The sequence below is a fragment of the Vigna umbellata genome, chromosome 4 (genome assembly GCF_029865625.1).
Source record: "Vigna umbellata cultivar VRB3 chromosome 4, Vumbellata_1.0, whole genome shotgun sequence".
Classification (NCBI taxonomy): Eukaryota; Viridiplantae; Streptophyta; class Magnoliopsida; order Fabales; family Fabaceae; genus Vigna; species Vigna umbellata.
This window is the reverse complement of record NC_142168.1, coordinates 37,919,702-37,932,984: the sequence shown is the minus strand read 5'-3', so window position 1 is coordinate 37,932,984 and position 13,283 is coordinate 37,919,702. Positions and strand designations below refer to the sequence as shown.

At 31.6% G+C, this 13,283-nt stretch overlaps 2 protein-coding genes across 7 annotated transcripts; both read left to right on the top strand.

Annotated features, from left to right (window-relative positions):
• Positions 1-212: 212 nt before the first annotated feature.
• Positions 213-3,342, top strand: LOC124836197 (uncharacterized). Of its 6 annotated transcripts, none has more exons than XM_047311309.2 (3): positions 226-347; positions 2,133-2,649; positions 2,916-3,342. In XM_047311309.2, exons 1-3 carry the CDS (start codon positions 235-237, stop codon positions 2,937-2,939), a joined length of 654 nt encoding a protein of 217 aa, XP_047167265.1. In that variant the 5' UTR covers positions 226-234; the 3' UTR covers positions 2,940-3,342. The 6 variants fall into 6 exon arrangements, with proteins under 6 accessions (XP_047167262.1, XP_047167265.1, XP_047167261.1 ...); XM_047311305.2 differs by having other exon boundaries at positions 2,133-2,831; XM_047311307.2 differs by adding an exon at positions 1,536-1,796 and having other exon boundaries at positions 277-347; positions 2,133-3,342.
• Positions 3,343-5,501: 2,159 nt separating this feature from the next.
• LOC124836194 (lysine-tRNA ligase) lies at positions 5,502-11,465 on the top strand. The gene is made up of 6 exons (XM_088114584.1): positions 5,502-5,846; positions 6,429-6,578; positions 6,855-7,113; positions 7,666-7,884; positions 7,971-8,113; positions 10,919-11,465. The coding sequence occupies exons 1-6, from the start codon at positions 5,562-5,564 to the stop codon at positions 11,216-11,218; spliced, it is 1,356 nt and encodes a 451-aa protein (XP_087970710.1). The 5' UTR covers positions 5,502-5,561; the 3' UTR covers positions 11,219-11,465.
• Positions 11,466-13,283: the final 1,818 nt, after the last annotated feature.

Here is a 13,283-nt window from a genome sequence, read left to right as displayed (position 1 = left end):
ATGATATACTTTTACGTTCATTTAACACAGAATGTAAAGGTAAAATGGTTATAAAAATATAAATTTTTGTATCTTTTCAAGAAATAAGAAAGTAAAAAATAAGTAAGGATATTATCAAATGAATGTAAAAATTTTAGGTGTGTGGAGAGAATCTTGTACCATTTTTTATCACTCAGTTAGACATCAAGGCCTTTGCATGGGTGGGACCAGGTCAATAAACGACGTCGTTTATCAATGAGTTGGTTTCAGTCAAATTGGAGAAACCACCATTTCTCCCTTTCTTACATGGTGCCACTGTCACTCTCCTCTCCTCCTCTTCACCAAGTCTCTAATTTTGCGCCTAATCGGTATTCTCTTCTTTTCCCCATCCAATTTCGTTTCTGCTTATTCTTCTTTTTCTTTTCGTGTTACTTAGACGCTTGGTTTTTGAATTAGGTTTTTTGCTGATAAATAATTTGGGATTAAAATTTGCTTTTCTTTTTTTCTTGTTGATTAACTGGTTAAAATGTTGACCGTTTTGATAGGGTGCTGTTGTTTATGGGGGCTTTGGGATTTTTAAGAAGCTGAATTTGATTTCTGAGTCCCCATTTGAATTGGGGCTAGCTATGAAATGATTTCATGAAATGAGGTGAAGTTTGATATGAACTATGCAGAAGTGAGAATATGGAATCTTTTCCCTTAAAATTCTGCCTTTTAAACGGTCTCCTGATCTCTGAATTGGGTGATAGGGTTATTCAAGAAATAAAGGCATGGTTTTTAGTATACATGGATAAAAAAATTGGTTTTATGCTTCTTCTTTTTTATATATAAAAAAATTTGTGTTTCTTTCTCCTAAATTCATAAAATTCAAACATAGGAGATTGGCCTGGTAAGTTTCTTATCTGCTATAAAGTTATTAGTAACTTAAATGGGTTGGAACTTTGGAGTTAAACTTTTAGCTAGTATGCATTTGCGTACACAATAATTGATTTCATTGGTATCTACATGCCAAGCTTTTCGTGTGCTTGGCCAAAACGAAAAGTGTAATGCTGATCACTAGGTGGTGAGTTTTGAAGTTAAATGTTAATATAACTGTATGGTTGAGTTATGCTATACCGTTGAGTCAGTGCATATAAGAGTAAGCAGCTAGTTAAACATGTTACTCGTGTTTGTTTACTGATTGGTGACTGGATTGAACTATATTTATATACCATCAACTATAGTAGTGTTGTGTGCACGCTTCATGATCATACCTGTAGATTGTAATCGTGAATACATCCACACATGCCTATGTTTGTGTTCTTCATGTCTAGCATTCTGTACAAAACAGTGGTTGGAAAATTCTTCTTAGGACTGAAGGTAACTTCTTGAAAACAAAACTTTTTATATGGCTAGATGCTATGCTGTTTTGAGATTTTATTTGCTAATGTCTTTTCATCTACTTGGGTATGAGTTCCTCTGGTTCCATGTTTATTAATTATGTAGGGTTGGAGGTAGTGGCATATAGCCATTTTTTTTATCAAAAACTGAAAGCTGATTTTTAATGAAATATGTAGGTCATCAGGGCTGATTGCTCCCTGGATCCTACTAACCTATGCTTCATATTTAGGGAGTAGCAAACACGGATTCATTAGTTCTTTCATGAGTATGATTAAAGAAATTACTTTCTATGCGTTAGTGTGTGATTCTGAGATTCTTGCCAGTTGGCTGGCCCTTTCACTGCCAATCCCAAAGGATAAATAGGAAAAAGTTGGATTTTAACTACTGACAGAGTAATGTGGAACTGGAACAGAAAACTCAAAAGAAAATCTTTATAGGTACAAAATGTATATTAATGGTGTTAATATGGTTCCTGATTGGTGATGGTTATAGAAAGTGTGTCAAATGCATTCAGTAGATTAACTGGATTGCATATGATGATGGCTATAGCTTTACTTCAAATGAATTTAATTTCAGTCTATACAAAATTTGTATTGTCGAGTCAAAATATTATTATCGCTTTTTTTTTTGTTTATATTTTATGGTTTATTCTTGTTACTCATGTGAGTTTGTCCTGCAGGTATGTTACTGATTTATGCTTTTGGGTGAGCATTAATGATAAATTGACATCTGGATGATACTTCCTGATTGATTATTTACATATTGTAATTCAGAATGTGGAGCTTTGCATCAAATTGCATTGCTGGAACTGTGGGAGTGAAAAGTGATTCTTCAAAGCCTACTCATTCTACGTCAGAATGTTCTGATGACGAGACTTCTATTATAGGCAGAGAGGAAGGACTGGAATGCCCAATATGCTGGGAATCTTTCAATATTGTTGAAAACGTGCCCTATGTTTTATGGTGTGGCCATACTCTTTGTAAAAATTGCATCCTTGGATTGCAATGGGCTGTTGTGAAATTTCCAACACTGCCTGTTCAACTTCCTCTTTTTATCTCCTGTCCATGGTGCAACCTTCTATCTTTCCGTTTAGTTTACCGTGGAAATCTTAAATTCCCTCGCAAAAACTACTTTCTTCTCTGGATGGTTGAGAGCATGAATGGTGATAGACTGAAATCACATTCACCTTTATGTGGTGATAACCAACAACACTCACTTAAAGACAATTTAACCATGGGAAGCCAGGTAAGCCATGGAAACCATCGGAGGGGGCAAGTCCGCCATCCAGAGGTATCAAATTATAATCAATATCATGGCAATACTGGTAATCTCCTCAATATGGAAAGACTCTATGTTTATTTTCGGAAGTCACTGTTGTTCTTTGTCCAGGTGACGGCAAAGTTCCCATTGGTCATTATATTTCTTTTGATTGTCTTATATGCAATACCGGCCAGTGCTGCCATTTTGGCTCTGTATGTACTTGTTACAATTCTGTTTGCCCTCCCATCTTTTCTCATTTTGTACTTCTCTTATCCTAGTTTGGATTGGCTTGTCAGGGAAATCATCGCTTAAGATTGTGAACTAGTACAGGCGCCAACTTTGCAAGCATTAAGTCAACAACATATATCTTCTACTTTGTAATTAGCCGACATCCCTTTTACAAGCTCTCATTTATCTTCCCATTCAGGGTCACTCTCAATCTCTGTATACTTGAGTCTTGATTTTAGCTTTAGTTGAAGTTGGCTAGTTGGTGGAACCAGGGCTGTGTGGTTGGGTAATGATAAATGCTTGTGCCTTTTTCCTGGTGGCAAGTATTTGTCTGATTATGTCAAGTTTTATTTTGTATGGATGGACACATGGATGTTACTTCCAATACAGCTTATACTATTATGTTTCTTAAGTTGTACATAGTAATCTTGCTATTTGTCTGCTATGTATGGAAATACAATCTGCATAATTTGAAATTATTGACCTTCCTCTCTATGCTTGGTTGCTTCAACTTCTGCTACTCTACTTAGGAAGTGTATGTTTAATGTATGTCTGGCTGTATAGAAGAACTGGCACCATGTTTAAGAAATGCATCTGTCATAGTTTATGCAGGCATAATGGAGTTTGTCAAAGGATTTAAATACATGAAACAGTTTATTCCATTTGTGTGTGTACTTCTGCAGTCTGAAATGAACTTCTACAGAGTATTCATTTGCTGAAAAGCAATTATTCAATGCATTCGAACAAGTTTATATTCATTTTAAACTTTTATCATGTGATTATTTGAACATACAATGAAACTGAAAACACGGTTTAGTCTAGTATTTGGCTATTCCACAAAACTTGTTTTAAAAAATATAACCTAACTTGATAATACAGCTTTTATGAAACTTATTTATATGCTTTGAATATATAAGATTAATTATTGTTTCAAAAAATTAACTACGTGTTTAGTCTCTAAAATCAAGAGTAAATTCAGTTTTGTTCTTCAGATTTTTATTTTTTTTTTACAAAATTGTCCCTTAAATTTTGTAAAAGGTTTTTTTTTATCAAATTTTGGATACTAATTCATCTTTAAATTTAAAAGATCAAAGTTGAATTCATCCTACATTTTTTAAGACTTAAAAACACTATTAAGCCTTATTTAAAATATTAATTGTAGTAGTTCTTTCTTATAAATGCTTTCATCGTATTCTGGTTATACTTTTTGAATTATGAAGTTTGGTTCTTTAGGAATATTTCAGACACCAATAATAGAAAAAAAGTTTTTCCTATATATTACAAATTGTGGTACCCATTACTAAAATTATTTTAAGGCCACCTGGTTGTGAAAATACATTTTATTTATTTATTTTAAACAAATGAATTTGAACCAGTGATTAATATTTATTATTTTAATCAATTGATTAGTGATCGGTACTTATTATGTAAAGTAGTATAATTAATCTTAAACTTAATAACCTAGTATCAAAAAGTTCTTAAAAAAATAATTTAATATTAAATTGATCCTGAAATATTACATATTACAGTTCACAAAATTTAATAACACAATATAATTATTACATTTTTATATACATTCAATCACAAAGTTTGCTTCCAAGGACTACTTTTATCCTCATTGAAATTAAATCATACTGATTTACGTATTCAAATATCAAAATCATTATTTATCCTACTTTTAATTATACAAAGTTGTCTTATTGGTATTTTGTTTTTATTTCCAATATTTGCATAAAAACGAATAAAATTTATTACATAGATTTTGATACAAGCGTTTAAAAAAATAGTGACATTTTATAATTAAAAATCAAACTTTTCCAAAAAGAAGCAATTCAAAACTCCACCAAGTTTATAATGTATTGTTTAATTATACATAGTGCAATTATATTTATATTTGTACATTATTATTGTTATTTAATTATAAATATATATACTTATTATTACCATTTATAATTAGTTGATAATAAAATTACATAACTGTTAAATTCTTGTTTTAATCAAAATTGAAGATTGTTTTCAGTAATTTGCATTAAACTTTCATGCAAATGAAATAGGTTTAGATATAATTTTTGTTTTTTATTTAATCCAAAATATTACCTCTTATCTTAAATAAAAGTATGGAAAATATTTTTTTAACAATTTTTTTGACAAGTTTTTATAATAATTTAGGTGGTAGTTTGTGATTGGGATAATTGTTAAAAAAAATTGTTAAAACATCACCGTACTAAAAATATTTAGTCTTCTAAAAAAAACTCACATGTATGATATTCAATTTTAAATATGTTTCATTTATTTTGTGTTGATTGAACATTTAACTTGTTCACTTAAAGTATTATTAAAAACACTCAATTAATCAAAATGTAACAAATACATACAAACACACTTTAAAGATTAGAACTAAAATTGAATTTAAGACAAATGAGTTATTAAGCTCAAACTCTAATTTTAATTAGAGAGGCAACATAGTCCAAAAACAAAACTTTCTCTAAATTTTGTCCTAATCTCAAGTTAGTTATTTTTTTCTCGTACACTTCAAACATTAACCTTACTTCACAGCTTCCACAATTAATTTGAGGTCCATAAACATCTCTGTAGAACTATCCACCAACAGATTCCACGTGTCGAAAGCATATCCAACGAGGCTTCCCACTGCATTTGATGATTACAGTTTCAAAACCATTGCTTTATGGTGACAAAGTGAGGTTCTTCAGAAAATGGTGGCACCCATTGCTGTTTCTTCTCCAAAGTCCACACTTTTGCAGAACCCCATCTATTTGGGTGACTCATCTTCAAGTTGTTTTGGGGGATCTTTGAAGGGTCTTTGCTTGCATCAGAAACCAAGGCCAAAAAGAAGAGACGTTTCCAATTTGGCTGTGGCTTCTGCTTCTGCCACCCCAAGTGTCTCAAAGAGCAATTCTGGTGGCAGGTTTTACTTTAACATCACTGGATTTCCTTTCCCACTTGGTCCTTTTCTGAACAGGCGCACTATTAGGACTGAGGTATGCAGTCTTGGTTTATCTGATGTTTGGATGACTACTTTGATCATTTAATTGATTTGGTTGAGGTTTTTGTTCCTTGAGTTATCTATGACTTGATGTTTATAGTAATGTAGTTATCTCATGAATGCAAAAGTTTGTGCTCTCTGAATCAATCAGAAATCATCCTAACGACTTTTAAGGTAGTTGTTATAAAGAGATCAACAAGTTTGGTTATTTCTTTTTGGATGATGCTGTAAAAAACCTTTACAATGTCAACATTTTTTTTATCTAATTTCTCTGGAAAAGTTATTTCACGCTATATAAGGATTATTGGTTGAATGAACAATGAAGTAATTCCTGAGACTAGATGTGCAAATCACTGTATTCTCTACTTTCATTGGATTCAATTCAAATCAAATGCTTTTAACTACTTGGTGAAATAAGTTTTGTTTTGGCTTTGCATAAAAAGCTTAGTGGCATGTTGTTGGTATTTCCTTGTACATAGAAGTCATGTTATTTGTTGTGAACGTTTTGCTACAAATTTTGGCAGGAAGTTCTGTTTTGGAGACACTAACAGGAAATGTTCTCTGAATCATGTTGTAGGCTGTGAAAGGTTGTATATGGCTATTCGAACAAGAGCAGGCATTAGGCTTCAGCAGTGTTTCCACAAACATAAGAATGACTGTTATCAAACTCAAATCTGGGGGCTTATGGGTTCATGCTCCCATAGCACCAACTGATGAGTGTATTCAGGTTCCACTCTGACAGCCTAGTCTCTTACTTTGAGCTTGCAAACTTGTAAATGGTAGTAGACCTCAATGAAAGTAAAACAACGTTAGTGTATAGAAATCTGCAAACTTGAAGAGACTAATGCAAACTTTGATTCCTTATCAATGCTGCTTGGCAATTTTTGTATGACTTGATCCAAGGTTACTTTTATGAAACATGAATATTGTAAAAACAAAACATATTGAGAGGGTGATTCTGTTATGCATTCTTAACATGCCTTTTTTTTTTTGTTTCTTGCAGCTTATTAAGGAATTGGGGGCTCCTGTTGAATATATTGTCCTCCCCACTTTTGCTTATGAGCACAAAGTATTTGTTGGTCCATTTTCTAGAAAATTTCCCCTTGCTCAGGTGTGGGTGGCACCAAGGCAATGGAGTTGGCCATTGAACTTACCATTGGAATTCTTTGGTATTTTTCGTGCTAAAACCTTGAAAGACAATGATTTATCCACTCCTTGGGCTGGAGAAATAGAGCAAAAGATTCTAAGCTCACCAGAAGTTGGTAATTGCCACTTCTTCATACATAATTTTAGACTTGAGGCGTGTTTGAGTAAAGAACTAAAAATTATAACACTTGTTTAATCAGAGTTTATTAAATAAGCTGTCTTCTATAAATTTTACAATGAAGTTTATTGAAATAGACTACAATAAAAAAAGAAAGAATCCTTATCACTAGGTAAAGTCAATAATTACATGGATCACATGTTGTCATTTGACATGTTTAAGTATCAACATTTGAAGATATTATTTACCTTGAGATGCTTTGTAACAACTTCCAATGTCCTTTTTTGTGTCTCTCTCCCTTTTCACATTACTAAATAACATGGAATCTACTCTCGTAACTTGTTCTTCCACTGATCCCTCCTTTTCATGTTCTCAAACCACATTGATGAAATGAAAGGTGGGAGAGGTTATAATACATAAGTCACTTTCATAAGCTTAACCAAATATTTGTGAAGTACTGGTATAATATGACTTGTAGAATCTCTTCAAAATTCCTTTCAATGCTTGTAAATCCATGATGAAAAATCTTATTTGCTTGTGGTTGTTTCAGGAATTGGACCTTATGTTGAGGTAGCTTTCTACCACAAACCTTCAAAAACACTATTGGTGACAGATGCTGTTATTTTTGTCCCAAGACAACCACCTGAGTGTATAAGCAAAGAATCCTTGTTAGCATCTGCGAAAAATGGTTTGGCTGTGAAACTTCTCAGTAAAGGAAAGGAGGTACCTGATGAACCTGTAGTTGACGACAAAAGGAACCGACAAAAAGGTTGGCTCGATATTGTGATTATTATTGTTTTCAACTTGCACAAAGCATGTTACTTTTCATTTGAACCAGATTGTTCTATTCTGCAGGATGGGAAAGAATGGTCCTACAAATCTTGTTTCTTGGTCCATCAAATCTTTTAGAACCCAATGCAAGCTTTGCACAGATGTCACAAAAGTTGATAGTTTCACCAATTGTTAAGACTCTGGTCTTCAGCAAAGTTCCTGAGAAGGTAATACACTATCTGTCATATAATTTATTTTCTATTAAGAATATTTTGATCTGGTTCTATTTGATGTATAGCTATTAGTTGACAACTATCTGTTTAACCTTAAAATATTTTCTTTTTTACATTACTCTGTCCTGGATGTAGTTAAATTTATGTCAGACATATGTCCTTCAGTGTAATGTGCAATGGCGTTCCAAAATAGTATGATATCCTTCAATATTTTATACTGGCGGATATATCTGTTAAAATGTTCTTGGTGGGTTCTAGATAAACAGAACTCATGCATTTTAGTAGGTTAAAATCAGTTTAATCGGTTGCACATCTGATTAAATGTGATTTAATCAATTAAGTCAGACAAGTTTCAGATGTTGCCTTTGATTTTCTAATATGTAAATCTGATATAATTTGTTTTTTTTTTATTTTTCATATTTCACTTTGAACAGTTTAATGGATTAAATCAGAAATTTCTAAATAACTTTTCTACAACTTCTAAAACCTCATTCCTTTGTCTTTTAACATCTTATCCCATACAGTTTAACTAATAATCAAACTAGACACACATCAATATTAGATCCAACATAAGGTTGATATCTTCAAATCTTCATCACTTGTAGGAGGCATTGCATCACTTGTCAACAAACTCCCCCTATTTGACGCTAACAACTTTCTTTCATCTTGATAAATTATGTGTTCTTATCCAGTCTCGGGGTCATGTAAAACAACAAAATTCTTCTTCACCCTCTTTGACGTTGTTAGGACACAACCTCCTATTATGAAGGTTCATAAAAAAAGAACAAGGGAAAAGGAAAATGAAGCTATTTGTTTTAATTCAAACAGCTGTGAAATCTGTTAGTAGATAAGTTTGTTGTTGCGTTGGGAAACTTGTATATATATAGAGAGAGAGAGGTGTGTTTTCAGGTTTAGGGGGAGGGGAGAAAATTTGTTGATTAGTGGGAGGTTCCTCGACCCTTGAAGTGCAAGTGGTGTGTTTGTAAAAGAATCTCTGAAACTTCTATATGCAATTCTCAATTCCTTTGTTTGAGTTTCCTTTCCCTTTTTGAGTTTCCGATCTAGTTCCTATAAGACATCATTAAATGTAATTGTATATTTTTAAAAGATTAAGAAATCTGAATATTCTTTATCACACAAAGACTTAGATTTTCATTAATAAAAGAGATTGTAGTACATCACATTTCGTAACTTGACTAAAATCTCATAAGCACGACAATAAACAAGCTCAAACATTACAAAGAAAACAAACACAATATATAGGAACAATCGGAGCTGAGCAATTTGCAGCTCCAGATTTTGAAAAAGTTCAACCTTCTTTTGTTGTCCTCTGAGCTTCAGCAAGAGACTTGAGCCTTGAAAGCAAGAGTTTCCCAAAAGAACAATATTCACCTTGATTTTCTTCCCTGACATTTTTCATTGGAACATCAAGTGCAGGACCATAGTCCTCAAAAGCCCAACCATCTTACTTTTGTGATATTTCTCCATCTAAGAAGCCGTCAAAATGCTCAAGATCTTCAGAGATAAACATAGCATAAGGAAACTTATAATCCGGAAATCCTTTTGCCTTAAGCATGATGCCACAGATAACATAAGACTAATTTTCCCTAATTTTCCTCTTAAGTGCATAAAGAAAAATCAAATTACCTTCGTTTAAAAGATCATGATTGCTCCCTCTTGGTTTAAGATGCCAAGCTATAACGAAATTCAATATTTTGTCATCAACTTTCACACCTCCACATCAAAACCTTTGAACCTTGAATTAGGATCTCTAAAGCAAGATTTACAAACCTTCAGCTTGTTAAAACCTGCAATAGTTGAAATACTGTTTTCACAAACATCTTAGTCCGTTTAGATAAACCAGCAGTAGCACCTCAAATTGAGTCATTAACAATAATGTCCACACCTTTTACTTTGGACTTAAGTATAATTCCATAAATTGTCATATTAGTATAAAAGACCTGACACGATCATACTTATCATCTAATTCAAGAAATAGAGACTATTTGTAGTCTTATTTTCTATGTGGAGATCTTTTACTTGACTAGTGTAGACAACAAACTCTCTATTGTGAAAAAAATTGATTCACCTCATGTTGTTGTTGTTTTCATGCAATCTACAATACAATTTATATTCCTACAATTTTCTTGCTGTTATACTCAAATCAGACAAAAAGGCTATAAACGGCTAATTCATTAATTACCTAGACTCTAACAGCTAGTACATTAAATACCCACAACGGCTAATACATTTAAGTTTATAACAAACCCAACAACTAGGTCCCTCGATTTTTTCCTTACTTTCATTGAGAAGGGTTTTCCACATAAAAATTGTTACTATTCTTCTTTTCTATTCTTACTTTTGTTTCCACATAGTGCCTATTTTTCATTTGCAGAGGAGGGAATATGATATGTTAATCCCTCAACAGTATATGTGTGTTGCCCTTATGTTTTATATTTTAGGCTCTAGCTTTGTAGGAATGTCTGTTTCCTAGTTAAGTCTGGTGTTTATGCTTCATGATATCAATCATAATATATTGACAAAGTAAGATTTTTTTACATTGTCATTCAATCACAAATTGTTATCAGATAAGTTTGTTAACTTTTGCAATTACTATTTACAAGTTCATATTTACCACCTTTTCTAATAGTGTACAATGATTAAACTCTGGACTAAAAGTGAAAACTAACTAAACCAAGTTAATTCTGAGAGTCACAAATTTGAATTGAAAATGTTGAGGGAAAAAAAATAGATGAAAATGACCTGGATTGACATTTTGTGTTACTTATTATGATCCAGGTTAGAGAGTGGGTTGATAGCATTTCCAGAGATTGGAGATTCAAGAGAATAATCCCTGCTCACTTTGCTGGTCCAATAAGTGCAAGCAGGTCTGATTTTAGGGCTGCATTTGCATTTCTGGATGAGTTTCTGGTGGAAAGTAATGCTGCATGGCCTTCACTGTCCCTTCTCTTCTCGTCAATCATGGGAAAAGCAGCCAGCTATTTTCCTCCAGATGACATGAGGACCCTTTCATCCCTTGACCAGTTTTTGGTGTCTGTTGGAGCTGTGAAGAAAACTGTTTCAGGAAGGAAAAGGTGAGAGTGAAAGAGAGAGAGAGAGAGAGAGAGAGAGAGAGTGGTGCATCACAACTTGTTAACTTTGCAAATGTAAAATTAGTATAATTTTGTTGCAGGGGGAGTTTGATCCTTAAAGATGTAAATGTTGTTTGACATTGATTGATTATACAAATAGAGAAAATAATTTTAGTGTAATGTAAAAATATGGGTAGAGACAAGTGATGATAAAGAACAAAGGGAACCCACAAAGTTCTATGATTTTTAATAAATTTTATCTAATAAAAAGAATGTTTTCAAAACAAAGTATGATGAGAAAAACAAAATTCCATAATTGAAAATCACCATGAGTTTGATGAATGAATCTATAAGTAACACAAAATTGAATGTTCTTAACCTTTTTAACAGTTTGTAAATTTTTATTATATAAAGATTGGTTGAGATTATGAAAATATGAAGGATGGAGATTGTGTAACAAATTTTTAAGTTAGTGGGTGTGATGTTAGTGTTTCTTTTTATAATAATAATAATAATTTATAGATTGGATGATAATTTATTTTGTCCACAAAATATTGTATGTTGTGATAATAAAAAAAATCAATTTAACAAATATTATAGCATTAAAATTCAATTAGCATTGGTAATGACATATTTTTACAAAACAACATTGTTTTAATATTTGTTTTTTGGCACGTGGTCGATTTATTATGAACTTGGAATATTAGTAAAACGTTTGAAAATTACAATAAATTGATGGTAAAGTATTTTGATAAGATTAGGGGACAAAATTTAGGGAACGATAAGTCAAAAAAAAAATTGTGTCGTGCTAAACTTAAGGGTTAAATAGTATAAAATTTCTGAACTAATTTAATTATTTGGTAATTTAAGTGTTGTAACGAAAAATAAAAGGATTAACAAGATTTTCTTGCTAACTCTTGTTGTATAGTTTTTTTCTTCTTACTACCTACAACTCTATAACTATGAGGGTGCAGGAAGCAAAATCCTATGTGTTTTCTGCTCTCGAGTTTTACTTTCTACACTCCACATTTTTTTGCCCACCTCTCAAACTTTCAAAATGACCACTTTATCTTTCAAAAAAGTAACTTCAAAATTACATATTTCGGAAGCTTTTCAAAACAAGTTCTTTTTTTTTTTTAATTTTCGAAACAACATTTCCAAAACGAAATTCTAAAACATGATTTCTGAAACAAAATGTTATGAAACGTGTCCCCGAAATAAATTTTTCAGAACGAAATTTTCGAAAAAGAAATTTCAAAACTCATAAAATGTCTTTCCTAATGGATTTTTCTAAGGGGAATATTGATTAGTACCATATTAAGGTATAATTAATGATATTTGATTATGTTATGTTGAAATCTAGAATAATTAACTCTAGTAATCAAAATAATATAAACTTATGTTATGTTGAAATCTACAATAATTAATTCTAGTAATCAAAATAATATAAACTTGTATAAAAGTTTATTTCACTGTATTTATATTGAAATCTGGAATAATTAACTTCATAAATTAAAAGATAAAAGTACCCTTTAAATGTTTTTTTTATAAATTCTTTTAAATGTTAGACACTTTATTAATTTAATTTCTTTTTACGTTTAATTATATTTTAATATTTAGCAACATTAGAATGAAATAAAAGCGGTTAAATAAAAAGAAACGTAAAATTATTTACTAATTAGTTTTGTTTGTGTATCAAATAAATTACCAAATACAATTTACAACATTTATGAACATTTTTATCCTTTAAATAAAATAAAATTACATTAATAATTATTGATATCAAAATTCGTGTCACAATTAATTATGAACTTTTGTAAATTTCAATGTATATTAGTTATTCTTAATCAGTAAAACTGATTAGCCGGACCCTCTTTCTAAATGCTCGTACATTAAAACATGTTTAAGAAAGAGCTTTCCATAATACAATAAATATATCTTGGAAAAATGAGGTTTTTTTTTTTTTTTCATTTTTCCTCTTCTTCTTTCTCTCTGTAATGTTCTCCCTCTCTTCTTCCTCAGTACCAGCGGTGCGACAGTGACGGTGGCGGAAGCGGCAGCAATGGTGTGGT

Bases quoted from the DNA above. Each gene is read 5' to 3' on its own strand.
- LOC124836197 (XM_047311304.2), top strand. From the start codon at position 235: ATGAGTTGGTTTCAGTCAAATTGGAGAAACCACCATTTCTCCCTTTCT. The intron at 348-2,132 runs GTATTCTCTTCT...ATTGTAATTCAG, and splicing joins TCTAATTTTGCGCCTAATCG to AATGTGGAGCTTTGCATCAA.
- LOC124836194 (XM_088114584.1), top strand. From the start codon at position 5,562: ATGGTGGCACCCATTGCTGTTTCTTCTCCAAAGTCCACACTTTTGCAG. The intron at 7,114-7,665 runs GTAATTGCCACT...TGGTTGTTTCAG, and splicing joins TCTAAGCTCACCAGAAGTTG to GAATTGGACCTTATGTTGAG. The intron at 7,885-7,970 runs GTTGGCTCGATA...TCTATTCTGCAG, and splicing joins CAAAAGGAACCGACAAAAAG to GATGGGAAAGAATGGTCCTA.